The sequence below is a fragment of the Urocitellus parryii genome, chromosome 16 (assembly GCF_045843805.1).
Source record: "Urocitellus parryii isolate mUroPar1 chromosome 16, mUroPar1.hap1, whole genome shotgun sequence".
Lineage (NCBI taxonomy): Eukaryota > Metazoa > Chordata > Mammalia > Rodentia > Sciuridae > Urocitellus > Urocitellus parryii.
This window is the reverse complement of record NC_135546.1, coordinates 17,826,191-17,846,448: the sequence shown is the minus strand read 5'-3', so window position 1 is coordinate 17,846,448 and position 20,258 is coordinate 17,826,191. Positions and strand designations below refer to the sequence as shown.

Sequence of the window (20,258 nt, the reverse complement as noted above, 5' to 3'; positions counted from 1 at the left end):
TAACAGGACTCTCTATGTGGACAGCTGAGATGACTGGACCTCAGCATCCCAGGGTGCTTAGGAAGAAGTTATGGTAAATGGCAGCTCCGACTCACAACTTCAACCAGTCCGACATCAGAGTTCACACCGACATTTTCTTGTTTATATATCACAAACATTTGGTCTGGTGGGAAATAAGCCAGAGTTAACATGGTGCTGACATGAAGTAACTCCGTGCACGTCTGGTCTGTAGACACTCTTGTTTGGGAGGGTCTTGCTTCCAGTTTCTTGCAATCAACCCCCTGAAATTTGGCCCAACTTGTAGACCTCCTATTATGTACCTGAAAGACAGGATCAGGAAAATGCAAGTCAGGTAAGCTCCTGTCTTGCCCCAGACAACCTCAGACATGAGGCATTAGGAAGGAAGAATATTCTAAGATAGATGGCACTTGTTTTGAGTCATGATTTTTTAAAAAATTCCCGGCTCTTCTTATTTTTCCTTTTGAGACAGGGTCTCAGGAAGTTGCTTAGGTCCTTGCTAACTTGTCATTGTCCCATCTCAGCCTCCTGAGCCACTGGGGTTACATGAGTGCTCCACGGTACCTGGCTGACAATTCTTAATGTACAAGAAATCTGAAGTATCAATATGTATGCTGCTGTGGAGGTCCCAGTGAGATTGGAAGGTACTGAGATAAGGCGGTGTGTGGAGATATGTTCTTGAGGGTGTGAATAGAACCTAGTATTTTTTTCCTAAATTTTGTGCTGAGGGCTGCTTGGTGGGTAAGTGCACCAGCACCAAGTTACACCTGGTCCTTTTGACTCTGTATTTTGAAACAGAGTCTCACTACCACACCCAGACTGGCTTCACCCTTGTGATCCTCCTGCCTCAGCATCTTGTGTCAGTGGGATTACAAGCAGACACCACTGTGCCCGGCACCAGAAGTGAATTTTCATGTGGAATAAAAATACAGTTGGATGAATCTTCATTTTTTCTTCATGGAAGTGGGGTTCATTTGAGATGGGTAAAGGAGGTCAGATTTTCAAAAAAGATATTTTTGGTTGCTGCTGTGGTCAGGATATTTTTCTTTTCTCCATAAGATGAACAAAGCCAACAGACTGTACAGTAATATTCACATTAGAAACACCGTGTACACTGTGAGTGGAGTTGGGGTCATGGCCAACACCCTTCTTCTCCTGGTCCACATCTCCTTGCACATTACTGGTCACAGACCTAAGCCCACTGACCTGCCCATTCGTCTCCTGGCCCTGATCCACCTGGTAATTCTGCTCATCAATGGCTTCATAGTTGCGGACATTTTTATACCTCAGGGGGGCAGGTGGGATGACCTGACGTGTAAATTGCTCATCTACCTGTACAGGTTGATGAGGGGCTTCTCCATCTGTGCCACCTGCCTGCTGAGTGTCCTCCAAGCCATCACCCTCAGCCCCAGGAGCTCCTGCTTGGCAAGGTTCAAACATAAATCCTCTCTTCACAACCTGTATTGCCTTCTCTTCCTGTGGGTCATCTACTCACCCTTCAGTAGCCACCTCTTCATCTCCATTGCTGCTACCCCCAATTGGACCTCAGACAACTTTATGTACATCACAGAATCCTGCTCCTTCATCCCCATGACCTTCTTCCTCCGGCACAGCTTGTCCATCCTGCTGACCTTCAGGGAAGCCTCCCTTATAGGAATCATGGCCCTCTCCAGTGGGTACATGGTGGCTCTCCTGTGCAGGCACAAGAGGCAATCCCAGCGTCTCCACAGAACCAGCCTGTCTCCACTGTCATCCCCAGAACTGAGGGCCACCCAGACCATCCTGCTGCTCATGAGTTGCTTCGTGGTCATGTCCATCTTGGACAGCATTGTCGCCTATGCAAGAATCACACTGAAGGATGATCCTGTATTTTACTGTATCCAGATCCTCGTGGCCCATAGCTATGCCTCGTTCAGCCCTTTGGTGTTTATTTGTACTGAAAAACGTATAATTAGTATTTTCAGATACATGTGGGACAAGACAGTAAAAATTTCAGTAGGCAGTGGTGGATCAGTTCTGTTAAGGTGAGAAACTGCGCTGAATTTGGGGTGATTTATCATGACAGCATGTGTAGAGTCTTTGGTTTAAATGCAATGCAAAGTCTCGCTCCCTCTGTTGAACCATCCAGTTGGACATGTGTGGATGCAAGTACATTAAAGAAAGCTAAACCATGTGCCTCTCCAAGATATTACGGGGATGCCATGTTTCTCACCGGATCCTTAATAGGGGCCTGTGAGTTCGATGTCACTTGTCATAACCTGGATTATTGCAAAGTCTTTTTAGAATAACATCCCAATGCTTCTTAAATATTGCATCATCTCCATTATCTGTATTTTTCCAAACTACATTTGTAAACATATTCTGCCATGAAATATCACATGATCCAGCACACACACAATACACACTCGCACACACACGTTCTACAGGCAGGGAGTCAAACAGTCATCTCCGCATCACTGCTCCTAAAACCATGCTTTAAATATTCAAACACAGAAACAACTCAACACCTACAACCAGAAGAATATGTAAACAATACACAATGACCTCTGCACACTCTGGAATGTCATCAACTCTTAAAATGGAAGAATATTCTGGAACACGGGGCCGCACAGCTGAGTCCTCAAGTTGCTCTACTCAGTGAAGCCGGTTTAGTCAGAAAAGAACAAACGTTGTATAAATGTACTTAAAGAATGTGGGAGTTGGAGTGGGCAGAGTGACAGAGCAGGAACACAAGGGTGTCCAGAGACCAAGACAGGGGCCATCGGGGCAGTGTCCCTTGGTACGTGGAAAACCTCTATTCAGTTAGGATGTGAGTGCTGTCCTGGGTGGTGGTGACTGTTGTGCAATAATGTGAATAGATTCCAGGCCACTTGACTGAATGCTGAAACATGTTCAGAATGTTTATGTTATATATATTTTATCCTCATAAAAGTGTTTTTAATGATCAACTCAGGTGTGGAAAGCATTCTTTCTGAAACTATAAAGTAAGGGATAAGACTCTAAACGTGCCGCAGGGTCATTTGGTGAGCTTTGAAACATCAGAGCTGATTTGTCCCAGGGATGTGAAGATTTGTTTTGAGAAGCTCACTTCTGATCTCGCCTGTCCCAGGAGAGGTGTTCTCCATGTGGATGCTGTTAGGTGCCACTCTGTGCTGCTCAGCCTTCCAAAGAAGTTCAGCATCCCAGTAACTCCTTTCCCAGGTGAATGGTGCATGCTGTCAAAACAACAGGTTTAGATAGTAAGCAGTTTACCAATCATGACAGCAGTGCTGCGAAAATTATGCACTTGTCACATATTCTATGTAATTAGAAAAAATTAGCCAAATATAAAATATTCTCAAATCAAAGATCTTTATAAAAAATTTAAGTATTAAGGGAAGCAAAGAATATGAGACTAAACATTTTAAAAATCTTAAAAGGAACATAGAAAAGAGGAGAAAAGGGCATCCAGAAGATTACAGGACAGAACAAAGTGACTGTTTAAGTTATTATGAATACATGTTAAGTCTGAATCAATGAAACTCCTCAATCAATTGATATTGTGCTGGTGGCAGGCCTTCCCTGGCCCCTGGGGCTCAGCCCCGAGTTTCTTGTTCTGCATGTCAAAGTGGCCAGCTCACAGGGTCGTGAAGCAGGCTTGCGGTTTCATGTTTATCTGCCTCAGACATATGTGCCTTTTTGGGAACATCTTGGCCTTCTCGGAGCTTTCTGATAAGGGACGGTCATGGTAACCCAAGAGTAGCAGGTGTTATTCCTCTCCTGTTTTGGCTAAATTTCCACTGCAGTTATAGAAAGTATATAAGGGAAAAAACTTGGATAATAAACGGCACACATGCCTCCTCCTCGATGAAGAACCTTGGTGTCCTGTGATTTTTTTTAATTTTTTAACCTCGACGTCTCTCGCCGGACTCGGTTTCCGTTAGCCGGACGCGGCAATATTGGGCAGCTGCGATCACAATAACAGCAACACAATCTTAAGGCTGCACATCAAGGTGTAGCTGTAAAACAAGACCAAAGGACCCAAGAGACATGCAGAACATCCCAGCAAGGGCAGAATCCACTACTCTGATGTGCTCAGAGCAGCACTCACAAGAGGACTCACACCAGGTCACAAACAAGCCTCCTGGATCTTAAGGACACTGATATCCTATCAAGTATATCAACAAGCACCATAGAGTGAAGATAAAATTAAAGACTGAAAACTGTCCATCCCAACTACGTGGAAATGCAACAACACCGTTTAACCAGTCACACATGGAGAACTCACAAGTGGAATCAGAAATTTCCTTGAGAAAAAAACGAGGATCAAAGTACCACCTTCTAGAACTTGGGGGTGCATCAGGAGGATGTCACAAAGACGTGAAGCGACACGTTTCAATTCACAACCAGATTGAAAAAGAGAACCCTAGACACACACAACCTCGGAACACTGAGGTTGGAAACTGGAACTAAACAAGTATTGATGGAGAAGAGTGAACCAGTCACACAAGACACCCCACCCCTCCAAAAAGGAGCCCAGAGACACGGGACTTCATGATGGAGGGCTACACATTGAACAATTAGCACAAAACCATCTTGATCTCCTCCAAATTCAACATGTTGAGGGCATCATCCATGGTGAAGGCCTGGGGTTTACCCATGGCACACGGGTGGCTCAGTACATTATAGGGACACCCAATAGCATACAAATTCCAAGGAAAGAGAGACTCTGTCTCATGAGTGACATGTTCACATATGTGTAAATACTAAAGATCCCACAGAATTCCTTTCAGGATTCTGACAGGCATTCAGCAGAACACAAAGGCAACATCCCAGGAATTCTGCTTTGTTTCTTTACAATTGCCACAAAATATGGGAAAAGAAAATTCAGAGAATAATCCCCACAATAAACCATTATAAAGAGCCAAATACGGAGGCATGAAGTTGGCCAGGGAAAGAAAACACTTGTACCCAGAAAACTATAATCATGCAAGAAATTAAAGCAAACATGAATTAGAGGAACCACACATCCTATTCAAGATGCGAGGAATCAACATCAAAATGTCCATACTATCAGAGTTATGTACAGATGCACTCCCTATCCCAATCTCAGGAGGATATTTCACAGAAATAGGAAACCAGGTAGCTAAAATCCACAGGTGACCCTACCAGACCCTGAATAGGTAGACCAACCCCAATAAACAACAAAGCTGATGGAATCACACCCAATTTTTAAATATGTTATGAAGCTATGGTAATTAAAACGGTGTGTTAGGGCTGGGGATGCATCTTGGAGATGTAGCACTTGCCTAGTGTACGTGCACAGGCCCCGGGGTTCATCACCAACACTTGAAAACCACACCTGCATACAAAAGAAATAAAAAAGGAAGAAACAAACAACAACAAAAAACCATTATGGTATAGTGGCATAATAGTAAACCTATAAACTAGTGGAACAGAACAGGGTGCCTTGATAAACGTATTCATACAATGTCATGGAGACATCTTTCAAAGCACTGCCATATATATCCAAAGTAGTATGAATATTCTTGTGAACAGATATTTGTATGCAAAAGAAAAATGATGGAACACACAAGGATCAAATCGAGATGGATTGAGGAAGTAGATGTGAGACCCCCACACACAAAAAAAAATAGTTGGAAATCTTCATGGCATTGGAATAGGAAACGATTTCTGGGATATCACACCCAAAGTACAGGCAACAAAGTCAGCAACATGATGACATGAAACTACAAATCTTCGTACAGAAAAGTAAACAATCAGCTGTTAACAGACGACGTATGGGATGAAGACCACACTTTCGGATCATATATCAGGAAAGAGGTTGATTTTCAACGTTTGGGGCTGGGAATGGAGCTCAGTTGGTAGAGTGTTAGCCTTGTAAGCACAAGGCCCTGGGTTCAGTCCCCAGCACCACACACAAAAACATCAACCTTTATTAAAACCTCAGAACTTAGTAAAAAAATAATAACCTCATTAAAAACAGCACAAGATATGAAGAGATATCCCACCCAAGCAAAAACACGTATGTGGCCAATGAGCAATGAATAGATGCAACATCCATCAATTCTCAAGGAAATGCCAATCAGAGCCACCACGAGGTGGGGTCCTGTCACAGCAGTCAGGAGGGCGTGATGTGAAAGGAAAGGTCACCATGATTGTGAGAGGTGCCCTGTGCCTGGTTGGATGCCTGCTGCAGTCTGGCTGGGCACAATTCAGGAGCCACTTGTCAAAAGAAACGAACTTTATTTTTAGAACCACACACACCAAACAAAACAGCTCCTCAGGAAAAACCCTCAGAGCCCAACTGCCACCACCGGCTTCCCACAAGCCTCTCACACACCAACCCCAGCCTCTTTTCCATTTTTTCATGAGCGCTCATCATATATGATATATGGACATATGTACATTCAAACATATAACACAAAACACAAGTGTGCACACATAATATAATACATACAACACGTGACATAATAGTAAAGGCCTCATAACTTTTTACAGGTGAAATCTTCATTGCAATGTTTAAAAACTCTATAGTCAAAAAAATAGAACTGATCAGCAAAACATTAACCTAGGTCTGTGTGAGCTCAAAAAACAAAATAGAACTTCATGATATAGGAAAGGGCAATAATGAAATAGATATTGAAAAAAGCATCCTGGTTCTGTCGCAGATGTAAGGATAGCCAAACTGGAGTTTTGGATATCAGCTGTTATGGATTAGAGCCAAATCATCTTCTTTTGGTCTGTAGAAATTGCTTTAGTTAATCTCTCTGGAATCCAATTCGGCTGCTGTTCTTCCTGTAGAAACACACAAACAGACCCCCGACTCCAGGCAATCACTGGGTCAGGACCTTGCAATTGTCCTGTTAGAATATCTTTCCAAAGTACCTTGGGCTTATGTACATTTTTTGGACACATATGCCTTTCTGCAGCACTAAGTCCTGATGAATCCAAATTTAAAAAGTTTAGAGTAAAAAGGGTTATTTTAAGTTTATCTTTGGGGAATATATACCTCTTCCCAATTCTGTCTTTTTGCTTTAATAAGTACATTTTAATAGTTTGATGAGCTCTTTCAACTATGCCTTGTCCCTGTGGATTGTATGGGATTCCTGTTATATGAGTAATGCCAAATGATGAGCAAAATTGTTTAAAAGAGGTAGAAGTATAACCACCGGCATTATCTGTTTTTAACTGTTTTGGAATGCCCACAGTGGCAAAATTTTGTAAGCAATGAGCTATAACATCTTTAGTTTTTTCTCCGGCATGAAGGGAGCCCATTAAAAATCCAGAAGAAGTATCAACCGTAACATGCAAATATTTTAATTTTCCAAATTCTGGCAAGTGTGTGACGTCCATCTGCCAAATATGGTTAGGTATCAATCCTCTAGGATTGACTCCAAGATTAACTTGTGGTAAAAAGGTCACACAATTTTGACATTGTTTTATTATTCATCTAGCTTGTTCCTTAGTTATTTTAAAACGCTTTTGTAAAGTATTAGCATTGACATGGAACCTTTTATGAAAATTTATAGCTTTTTCTACTGTAGAGAAAATATGTATGTCATGTGTAGTTTTATCTGCTAAATCATTGCCCAAACTAAGGGCTCCAGGCAATCCTGTATGTGCCCTGCTATGTCCTATAAAGAATGGATCTTTTCTGTCCCAGATTAGACTTTGTATAGTGGAAAACAAGGAGAAAACAGTAGAAGAAGGGGAAATCCTACCAGCGTCTTCAAGGGATACTATAGCATTAACTATATACTGACTATCAGAAAATAAATTAAATACAGAATCTTTAAACATCACAAAAGCTTGTAATACTGCATTAAGCTCTACCTTTTGAGCTGATTGTTTGGGTACTAAAAATGTAAAAGTTTGATCAGGTGTAACTATTGCTGCTGTACCATTATTTGACCCATCAGTGAATATATTTGAAGCATTCATGATAGGGGTTTTTCTTGTCATTTTTGGAAAAATTACAGGATGCAATGACCAAAAAGACAATAAAGGATTAGATGGTAAGTGGTTATCAAATGAAACATTAGATTTGTACATGATTATTGCCCAAGTATTTAACTCATTAGCTAACTCATCAATTTGATTCATAGTATATGGAGTAATAATTTTATTGGGAGAAATTCCAAACACTCCCTTTGCTGCTTTTATTCCTTTGAGTATTAATTGCCCTACAGCCTCAGGATACCTAGTAAGATTAGTGTTAGGAGAATAAGATAAATGTATCCATATTAATGGACCTTCTTGCCAAAATACTCCTGTAGGAATATTTTTTGTTGGTAGTACAATAAATAATAAAGGCAAACTTATATCAATTCTATCCTAATGCATATTTTCCATATATGTTTCAATGATTTTTAATGCCTTTCTTGCTTCAGGCATTAACATTCGGGGTGACTTTGGATCTGATGGACCTTTTAGGATATCAAATAAAAGTCCCAATTCTCCTGTTGGTATACCTAGATAAGGCCTTATCCAATTTATGTCTCCTAATAACTTTTGAAAGTCATTAAGTGATTTGAGTTGATCTACTCGTATTTCAATTTTGGGTGGATGGACCATGGTTGAGGTCCATAGAACTCCTAAATAATTAATTGGAAAATTCAATTGTACTTTATCTATTGCTATCTCTAGATTATAATTTTTTAATAAGTTTGTAAGTGTGGCATAACATTCTAGCAATGTGTTTTTAGCCTTGTGTGCTAATAATACATCATCCATATAGTGAAATATTTGTAGTTCAGGATTTTGATTTCTAAGTGGCTGGATTACTTTGTTAACATAAATTTGACACATAGTTGGGCTGTTAGCCATCCCTTGAGGGAGTACTTTCCATTCATATCTCTGATCAGAACCTTCATGATTCAGTGCAGGGATAGTAAATGCAAAACGTGGACTATCCTCAGGATGAATTGGAATTGAAAAAAAACAATCTTTAATATCTATAACTAAAACATACCAAGTTTTTGGCAAAGCAGACAATTGAGGATTCCCTGATTGAGCAGGTCCCATAATAACCATCTCATTATTTTTTAAAAATATTTATTTATTTTAGTTTTCGGCAGACATAACATCTTTGTATGTGGTGCTGAGGATCGAACCCGGGCCGCACGCATGCCAGGTGAGCGTGCTACCGCTTGAGCCACATCCCCAGCCCACCATCTCATTATTAATGGCTCTTAAATCTTGCAATAATCTCCATTTACCAGATTTCTTTTTGATGACAAAAATGGGAGTATTATGGGGAGATACAGAAGGTTGTATATGTCCTTCCGCTAATTGTTGTTTGACCAGATCATGGGCTGCTTGTATCTTTTGTTTAGTCAGGGGCCACTGAGGAACCCATACTGGTCTTTCTGATTTCCAAGTAACTTTTATTGTCTCAGTGGCCCTTTCTGAAAATCCAACCCATGTCTGTCCGTTCCTTGATCTATTTATATTGGTGCTGCTATACCTTGTTCTTGTTTTTCTAATCTTTTTCCTTTCCTAAAACCTTGTCTAGTCATAATAGTGGGTGCATTTTGGTTGATGTTATTTGTTAATGTCAAACCTAATTGATCTAGGACATCTTGTCCCCATAAATTTATGGGAAGATGATCCAATACATATGGCTGTAAAGTTCCTTCACATCTTTCAGGATCCTTCCAATCTAATACCATTGCACTTCTATGGGGATTAGTTGCCACTCCTAGGCCTCAAAGCATTTGAGTGGCATGTTGTAATGGCCAATGTTTTGGCCATTCTTGATGAGAGATGATGCTAAGTTCTGCACCTGTATCCTGTAGCCCATTAAATTCATGTCCTTGAATATTTAGTTTTAACATGGGGTGAGAATCTTAATTTAAAGAAAGCATAGCCCAATCTACACCTGTGGAGCCTAATCCCTTGGAACCTCTTTCTACAGCACGACTGGAAAATTTATCATGTAGGCTTGGTATTATTAGTAACTGTGCTATTCTATCTCCTGGTGAAATTACTGATATACCCTTTGGAGAACTGGCTATAATTTTTATTTCACCTTCATAATAGGGATCAATTACCCCAGGACTTATCATAAGTCCTTTTAGAGTAGAAGAGCTGTGTCCCAATAATAAGCCTACTGTTCCTTTGGGAAGAGGTCCTTTTACCCCTGTGGGAATGATTTGAACTCCCATCTCTGGAGTTAGTACTGATCTGGCAGAGGCGCAGATGTCCAACCCTGTGTTCCCTCTGGTTTGTCTGATGAGGGATCTGATGGACAATGTGTCCTGGGCACTACCCTGATGGGGTTGCTGGGTTCATCCAGTGCTCTGTATATTTTTGGTTTTGGGCCCTGGAGCATTGGGCCCCCCTGTCCATTTTTTGGCAATGGAGCCCGATGCCTTTCTCCACGATATCGTGGATAAACACCTGGTCCTTGTTCATTTTTTGATAATGGAGTACCCTCTATTGTTTTTTGAGAATGGCATTCATTAGCCCAATGTGTCCCTCTACGGCATCGTGGGCAAATACCCGTCTTCGATACCTAGTTTTGTTAAACCCTCCTCCTATGGGGCAATTCCTTTTAAAATGTCCTGTTTGTTCACAATTGTAGCATGTTCTTGGCCTGGCATCTAAAGCCTGTTTTACTGCAGCTGCCACACTTTGCCCTTGTTCATTAATGTCTCTGGCATCTAAAGCCTGTTTTACTGCAGCTGCCACACTTTGCCCTTGTTCATTAATGTCTCTGGCATCTAAAGCCTGTTTTACTGCAGCTGCCACAACTTGCTCTTGTTCATTAATGTCTCTACATAATTTAATATATGTGTTTAAATCTTCATGTTTCCATGGTCTAATGATATCTCTGTACCAACGATTCGCTTGGTCATGAGCCAGTTGTTTTATTAATGGCATTGCTTGTTCTGTATTCCCCAAAACTCTGGTAGCTGTTGGAATAAGCCTGTCTACAAATTCAGTGTAAGGTTCATTAGCTCCTTGTATTACCTTAGATAATTGACCTTGTAAACCTCCATGTCCTTGTAAAGTCTTCCATACCCTAATCACCTCTACTGCAATTTGTGAGTATACGCCAGGATCATATGCAATTTGTTGCTGCCTATCCTCATAAGGTCCCTTTCCTAACAACATATCTAGATTTCTCTGAGGATAACCAGCTGCTGCATTTCGCCTAGCCGTGTCCTTGCAAAATTCCTCATTGTCAACCTTCCATAACAGGTATTGACCTCCATTTAGCACAGCTTTACACATACTAGCCCAATCTGCTGGCGTTATGTTCAAGTTGTTAATATATTCGACTAAGCTTACAGTGAAGGGTGCTTGAGGACCATAGGTTGTTACAGCCTCTTTTAGCTCCTTCACTGTTTTGAAAATTAAACCCTGGTAAATTCGCTGCCCTCCTACCTCAAATTCAGGGCATGTTAATACTTGAGATCCTGTCTCAGGATCCCAACTATCAACTGCAGGGGTTGGAAGCCTCCTAGCATATGGAGGTGGTGCTGTGATTGGACACTTATGCCCTCTGGTGATAGAATGCTGTTAGTAGCAGTCTCTTGTAGAGGTGGTGCTGTTGGTTGGACACTTATGCTCTCTGATAGAAACGTGTTATTAGCAGTCTCCTGTTGTAACTTTTCCCCTGGCTTTTTCTGCTTTACACTTTCTTCCTCTGTCTGACTAGTTCGAAAGACCTTCTCTTTTACTTGAATCAATATGTCTTCTCCTTCCTCTACCTTTGTATGAACTGAAGGCTTTGGACTAAGCAAACCAGATACGAACGTCCAGAATGGCAATGTGCCAACTGGCAGAGTCCCTGGGTTGTTCTTTTCTATTCTTTTTAAATCTTCACCATGATGGTCCCACTGTGGTATATTTAACAACTCCTCCTTTAAAAGCCATGGGCTACATTTTTGTATTGTATCAACGTATGCCCTGACTGCTCTTGATTTTACTGGGATGCCTCCTTCCTCTAACAATTTACTTAACAGTCTTTCGGTTTGTTTTTTACTAATTTCTGATCCCATATTTCTACTATAATACAATCCAACAAGATGACGCCAAACAAAACTGAGACAGAATCCAATAAAAATGGAACAACAAAAATTCATTATAGCCTTTCTATCCTCCTGACGTGTGCATTGGTCCTTTCTTCCTATCTGTTTCTCAGACACAAATAGTTTTTCCTCAGATGTGAGCGGTTTTTCTTCCCTCTCACTTATCTCAAGGGACAGGCAACTTAAAACAAAAATGAAGCAAAACAAAAGAGGAAACTTAGAATGGCTCCCCATCCTCTCGCCCTGCCCCCAGGGGCGACCAGTTTACTTACCCTCAGTTGCTCCCGTGGGAGCCACCAAATGCCGCAGTCTGGCTGGGCACAATTCAGGAGCCACTTGTCAAAGAAACTAACTTTATTTTTAGAACTACAAACGCCAAATAAAACAGCTCCTCAGGAAAAAACCCTCAGAGCCCAACTGCAACCATCGGCTTCCACACGCCTCTCACCCCCACACCAGCCTCTCCACCTCCCACAATCCTCCTGCTCTTGAGGCCGATTGGCTGGGTCATGTGGGCGGAGCCAAAGAAGTCCCCCAATGAGCAGCTGTGTGGTGTGAAAGGGCAGGGAAACAGCCCAATGAGCAGCTCCATGGAGGAGCCAATCAGCTAGATGTTGCTGGGGCCGCTGTGAGCCAATCATCAGCCGGCAGCTGAAAGTTTGCTGACTGCTGGAAGTTTGCTGGGGCCCCTTTGGCTGTGGCTCTCAACACATGACATTCATTTGGAAAACTCAAGAGGCCCACAATAGCCAAACCAATCCTGAGCAAGAAAAATGAAGCAGCAAGCATATCAAGACCAAACTTTAAATTATACTACAGAGCTAGAGTATCAAAAATGGCATGGTGTATGGGCACCAAGCAGACAGGTAGACCATGGTAAGAAAAGAAGACAAAGAGAAGAATCCACTGAAGTACAGTGACCTCATACTACACAAAGACGCTGAAAACACACATTGGAGAAATGATAACCTCTCCAAAAAATGGAGTGGGGAAACTGGAAATCCACATGTGGCCACATGCAACAAAACCCCTGTCTCTCAACCTGCAAAACCCCAACTCTAAGTGGATCAAGAACTTAGGCATTAGACCAGAGACCCAGAGACCCAAATCTACCTCATGTTGGCTTAGGAACCAACTTCCTCAACAAAACTCCTGAAATGCAAAAAAAGTTCAATTAAGAGTAAATAAATGGCATGAAACTAAACTCAAGAGCTTCTTTACAGCAAGGGAAATGATCAATAATGGGGAGAGAGGGTTTACAGAATGGGAGAACATCTTGGCCACCCACATCTCAGACAGAGCACTCATCTCCAGGATATAACTCAAAAAACTGAACACCACAAAACCAAATCACCCAGTCCATAAATGGGCAAAGAAAATGAGCAGACACTTCATATAGAGAGAAATACCAATGGTCAACAAATATAGGAAAAAATGTTCAACATTTCTTGAGGGTTTTTTTGTTGTTTTTTTTTTCTAGCCATTAGAGAAATGCAAACTAAAACTATACTGAGATTTCATCTCACCCCAGTCAGAGTGGCAATTATGAAGAATACAAGTAACAATAAGTGTCGGTGAGGATGTGGGGAAGAAGTTACACTCATCCATGGCTGTGGGACTACAAATTAGTGCAACCACTCTGGAAATCAGGGTGGGGATTCCTCAGGAAACTGGGAATGGAACTGCCATGTGTCCCAATTACCCCTCTCCTCAGCATACACCCAGAGGACTTAAAATCAGCGTACTATAGTGATGCAGGCACATCAATGTTCACACCAGCTCAGTTCACAATCGCTCACTGTGGAACCAACACAGGTGTCCTTCACCAGATGAATGGGTGAAAAAAAAATGGGCTACATACACACCGTGGAATATACCCAAAATAAGAGGAGTGACACGCATTGCCAGTCAGTGGATGGAATGGGGACTGTCATGCTAATGGGAGTTATTCAATCCCCCTAAACTAAAGGCCCAATGCTTTCTCTAGTATGTGGATGCTGTCTCACAATAAGTGCTGGGTAGGAAAGAATGGAAGTACATTGGATTTTTCAAAGGGGAATGAAGGAAAGGGAGGGGCGATCTGAATATAGAAGACAGTAGAATGAATGGAATTTTATTTTCCTATGTGCACATGGATAAATAACCCCCACAAAAAATTTGTGAAATTAAAAAATAACTCTTATTTGTTAGGGGTAGTGTTTGATGTCAGTTCTTGTTTTGGTGCCCTGTGTCACAGGCTGGATAATGTGATCTCAAACTTCCTACATTCAAGTCCTAACTCTCAGACCTTGATTCTGAGGTGACATTGGAAGGCAGAACCTTTACCAATATAGTTATGGTACCTTCACACGAGTCACATGGCTTTGTCCTAAAACAGTGTGACTCAAGTCCTTGTAAGATTTGGATTCAGACAACGCTCAGAGGGGAGACCAGAAAAGGATACAACCCCAGGTGGCCATCTGCAAGTCAAGAAGAGAGGTCACAGGAGGAAGCAAATCTAAGGACACATTCATCTTGGATTTCCGACCTTTTGAGCTCTCAGTCTGTGGTATTCTGATCTGACAGCTCTAGCAAACCAGTCCACACAGTAATGCTAAATTTGTAAAATGGAGGATGGATTTCTCCTTCCCAGGGGGAAGATATTTAGGAAATTCCTCTGCTGTTTTGGTACATTTTATGTAAATATAAAAGTATTCCTAAATGACCCTTTTATATTAAATACCTGAATGAATCCAGGTTGGGTGGTGCATAACTGTTATTCCAGCAGCTTGGGAGACTGAGGCAGGAGGATCACAAGTTGGAGGCCAGCCTCAGCAACTTAGTGAGGCCCTAGGCAACTCAGTGAGGCCTTGTCTCTAAATAAAAATGAAAAGGGGTGGGGCTGAGGCTCAGAGGTTAAGCACCCCTGGGTTCCATACTAATGCCCAAAACAAAACAACAGAAAACCAACCAACTGACAATTGGAATGAACACCCTGCAGCCAAAATCCCTCCTCCCCACTTTTTTTTTCATTTCAGGTTTCTTTTAATGGATCGAGGACTTGGGAATAAAACCAGAGACCCTGCATCTAATAAAAGAAAAAGTAGGCCCTAATCTCCATCATGTGGTATGAGGCTCCAACTTCCTTAATAAGACTCCTATAGTGCAAGAATTAAAACCAAGAATCCACAAATGGGATGGATTCAAACTAATTTTTTTTTCTCAGCAAAAGAAACAATCTGTGAGGTGAATAGAAACCCTACATCTTGGGAGCAAATTTTTACCCCTCACGCATCAGATAGAGCTCTAATCTCTAGGGTATATAAAGAACTCAAAAAGCTAAGCACCAAAAAAACAAATAACCTAATCAATAAATGGGCCAAGGACCTGAGCAGACACTTCTCAGAAGAGGACATACAATCAATCAACAAATATATGAAAAAAATGCTCATCATCTCTAGCAATCAGAGAAATGCAAATGAAAACCACTCTAAGATACCAGCTCACTCCAGTCAGAACAGCAGCTCCTATGAAGACAAACAACAAGTGTTGGTGAGGATGTGGGGAAAAGGCACACTCATGCACTGCTGGTGAGACTCCAAATTGGTACAGCCAACATGGAAAGCAGTGTGGAGATTCCTTGGAAATCTGGAAATGAAACCACCATTTGACCCAGCTACCCCTCTCCTCAGACTATACCCAAAGGACTTAAAAACAGCATACTACACATCAATGTTTACAGCAGAACAATTCACAATAGCTAAACTGCGGAGCCAACCTAGATGCCCTTCAGTGGATAAATGGATTAAAAATGTGGCATATATACACAATGGAATATTAATCAGCACTAAAAGAGAATAAAATCATGGCATTTGCAGGTAAATGGATGGTGTTGGAGAAGATAATGCTAAGGGAAGTTAGCCAATCCCCAAAAAACAAATGCTGAATGTTTTCTCTGATATAAGGAGGCTGATTCACAGTGTGGTAGGGAGGGGGAACATGGGAGGAATAGACAAACTCTAGATAGGGCAGAGGGGTGAGAGGGAAGGGAGGGGGCAGGGGGGTTAGCAAGGATGGTGGAATGTGATGGGCATCATTATCCAAAGTACATGTATGAAGACACAATTTGGTGTGAATATACTTTGCATACAACCAGAGATATGAAAAATTGTGCTCTATATGTGTACTAAGAGTTGTAGTGAATTCTGCTGTCATATATAAATAAACAATAATAATAAATATTCATATTTTTAATTGTAGTTGGACCCCATACCATTATTTTATTTATTTTTATATGGTGCTGAGGATTGAACCCAGGGCCTTGAATATGCTAGGCGAGGGCTCTAGCTCTGAGCCACAACCCCAGCCCTCATTTCAGCTTTCTAAATATCCATAGGTGAGAATGCTTACGTATACTATACTACAGATCTTCATTTTCTAAATATTTTTTATATACACTTTTTTGATGCTGAGGATTGATCCCAGGGCCTGGTCATGCTAAGCCCAGAATTTACCACCAACCTATATCCACGGTCCTAAACCTTTAATTTGGATTTCTCATTCTGACTATGGATGCATAGTAACCTGTTTTGCAGTTTCCAGAAGCATTCTTCTACAGTTTCCAATCTATCCAGTCCAGTAAATGTGATATTTTTTGTACCAGGATTTAAAATCAGGGGCACTCGACCACTGATCCCCATCCCCAGCCCTATTTTGTATTTTAATTAGAGACAGGGTCTCACTTAGTTGCTTAGGGCCTCCCTGTTGCTAAGGCTGGCTTTGAACTCACATTCCTTCTGCCTCAGCCTCCTGAGCCGCTGGGATGACGGGTGTGCACCACCGCACCCAGCTAAATGTGAAATTGCACATTGGAGATTCTATATTTTTAGTTCTTTGCATTTTCACTTGATACCTTTAATTTTCCACTTTTCTCAGGAAGTAACTAATCTTTTCATCTATTGAACCAGTATGAACCGTTATTAAATTGATTCCAGGTCTTTTTAGAGCATTATCATCTAATTCCAATACCTGGAACATCGCAAGATATTCTTAAAATTCTTGTGTTTATTTTAGGTTTGTAGGTCATGGACTTCCATTTTTCCAGGTCTCATAGAACTTTCATATAATTTTGTATGAATTACATAAGAAAGAGGGCTGGGGTTGTGGCTTGATGGTAGAGCACTCGCCTAGCATGTGTAAGGCCCTGGGTAAGATCCTCAGCACCCCATAAAAACAAATAAATAAAATAAAGATGATATCGTGTCCAACTTAAAAAAATAAAGTACATAATAAACAAACAAACATTTTGATTGTTCCTTCCAGAGGAAGAGTGAGCCTTTCTCTTGACTCCATTGATAAGGATGAACCTGAGGGACGATCACTCAGGTTCCCAACAGAGTGGAGTCCAGCGCAGACTCTGCCTCACCTGCAACTAGGTGCCACCTGCCTGCTACTCCCTCAAGCCCAGCCTCCAGATCTGCCTCTATTTTTCTGTTTTGCTTCAAGAGCATTTTTATGTGATGCAGTGTGAATCCTGGAATTTTCTGTATGGAAATCATGGAGTACGTGAGCAGGAATGTCAGGAAACCAGGTGGCCCAGTGAAAATGGAGTCACAGGGAGAGGATCTACAGAGACTCATGTGGATCTAGGGACCTCTCATCCCCAGAATCCAGGCATCACAACATGTGGAAAGGATACGGGTTAATTTGATCTTTGAATCCAACTAAGAGAACTTGGAGTTGTCTACAAGATTGGGACGCACCTTTGTTTTTTGTCCAGGGAACTCATAGGAAATTTTGAGCACCTCTCCCCAGATGGTTGTTATCCAGAATAGAATCAAATCAAGGGGACAAGCGACATGTTCCACTGGGGACTCCATAGTTCTGTGCTCCCCAGTGGGATCTTGTCACCTTAGTAGAGACACTAAAATTGCAGGCTGCAGAGAGATGAGCTCACAGCACCTTTCCTTAGACCCATGCAGGTTTTGCTCAGGTGCACCAAGTGCCCTGCATCCATCCAGGTAAGTGCCTCTCCGTTCCACAGAGATAGTGAGTGGGTACCTGGGGCCTGTAGAAGGAGGTTGCATGGGGTAAACTGGGTCTAGGAGTGAGGTTTTTGGTAGCTTGAGACAGCCAGCTCTCACCCCTATATTTAAGAAGACTAAGGTGCTCTGTGACATGTAGGAAGGAGATCTTCCTTGTTGCATCATCTTTGAGACTCAGAAAGTTAGGTGTTATTTTCAGTAGGAAGTGCCAATTATCATAGTAGAGACACTTTCAGGCTTAGGTTTCTATTTAATTTTCTTCTAGCACCTACATCAGTGCTCATGTTACATGTGCATTTCCCTGTTTGATGTGTTATTTTCTCCTAAACCAATAATCAGGGATGTAATAAGTCGCCTGTCTGCTTTGTACTACATATACACAGGTTTCCTTCTCTCACCTTCCTGAACAAAGAGAATATTACTGATCTGTGACTACTAGACTCTGAGGAATTAAAAATCATAATTTTATATAGCCCAGAAGGTAATGACGGCAACCTCACATGACCAGAGGCATCTATTTAACTTTCTCATGCAATCTTTGTTGTCCTACATTTAATAACACAATTTAGAAGTGAATGCTGCCACTCCATAGTGGGTGCTCTGCCCGTGAGCAAATTTCAAGTGAGAGGACAGTGGTCCTGTGTCACCATCCCAGGAAAAGACCAGTGAATCTGATTGTGGTGTCTTTCTCCTTGCCCCAACGACAAGGTAACATTATTATCTATAGCTACATAAGAAGAATATTTGTGTCCATTAATCTTCTTTCTTTTCCTTATTCACTTAAAAATTCTCTTTTCCCTTTCCTTAATAATGAAGGTGTCTGAAAGGCCTTTGATTATATATGCCACATTTTCTTTTATCCATTCATCCCCTGAAGGCCATCCAGGTTGGCTCCACAGTTTAGCTATTGTGAATTTTGCTGCTGTAAACACTGATGTGGCCGTGTCCCTGTAGTGTGCTGTTTTAAAGTCCTTTGGGTATAGACCGAGGAGTGGAATAGCTGGGTCAAATATTGGTTCCATTCCCAGATTTCCAAGGAATCTCCAAACTGCTTTCCAGATTGGCTGCACCAATTTGCAGTCCCACCAGCAGCATATGAGTGTGCCTTTCCCCCACATCCTAAACTCACTCTGTTCTGGTGTATTTTCAGGTCCTATTTCATGCAAATGCACTTCCAGAAAAAAGTGAACCTATCTTCTTTTCTTCTTCCTAAAGCAAACTGGACCTGCCTCACGTCATCAGGTCAATGGATCCTCCTGCAGGTAAGTTTGGGTTTCCCAGTGATGACAGCTTAGGGTATGTGATGAATCTAATTTGTGGTTCCCTATTGTTGTTAGAAGACTAATTTTTCTTTTAATGATTCTGAATACAGACTTTAAAATATTCTTAGGGTCTATCTCTAAGTGTGAACCCTGAGGTGTACTTAAATCCTTCCAAGTTACAGAAACAATGGATTATTTTTAGCCTTCCTTTCTGGACATAGCTGCCATTCATTCACCCAAATATTCTCCAGGATTTTCTCCTCCTTGGTCCTGTGGCTTATCTATGTCACAGTAGCTCTGCACCCAGCAGGGCACCTGGTTGTGGGTTGCTGTGCCCTCCCTGATGGGCAAGCTGTTTCTCCCTAGTGCTCTTCAGAGTTTCTCAGCTAGATCTCTGCCACAGAGAAGAACTTCCTGCCCAATGTTTCCTGAGATCCTAACCCACTTAAAGCAGGATGAGTCCCCCTCCCAGATTTTACATGTCCATCTTACTTTAGCCATGGGAACCGTGGTGAAGTTGAACTAAGTAGCAACTGTGAATCAAAGTGTGCTCCTTTGCTGCTGCTGGTATCATTATTATCTTGGTATCAGGGATGGAACCCAGGAGTGCTGGACCCCTGAACCACAATCCCACAACTTTTCACATTTTATTTAGAGACAGGGTCTCAATAACGTGCTAGGGCCTCTTTAAGTTGCTGAGGCTGGCCTCAAACTTGTGATCCTTCTGTCTCAGCCTCCCAAACTGCTGGGATGACAGGTGTGCACCACTGCACCTGGGCCACGTTACTTCCCCTGCGACTTATGTCCCTCTGTATGAAAGGGGCAGTCTTTCTAATGTAGTTTGCTTTGAACAGCGTGTCAACCAGACACCATCACATTGCTAAGAGCCACAGCTTAGGAGGCCCCTTGATTAC

The 20,258-nt window shown here is 41.8% G+C and overlaps 1 protein-coding gene across 1 annotated transcript; it reads left to right on the top strand.

Moving 5' to 3' along the window:
• The first annotated feature begins 1,077 nt into the window (after positions 1-1,077).
• Positions 1,078-2,046, top strand: LOC144250602 (vomeronasal type-1 receptor 53-like). The gene has a single exon (XM_077793507.1). The coding sequence runs from the start codon at positions 1,078-1,080 to the stop codon at positions 2,044-2,046; it is 969 nt and encodes a 322-aa protein (XP_077649633.1).
• The last annotated feature ends 18,212 nt before the right edge of the window (positions 2,047-20,258 follow it).

Bases quoted from the DNA above. Each gene is read 5' to 3' on its own strand.
- LOC144250602 (XM_077793507.1), top strand. From the start codon at position 1,078: ATGAACAAAGCCAACAGACTGTACAGTAATATTCACATTAGAAACACC.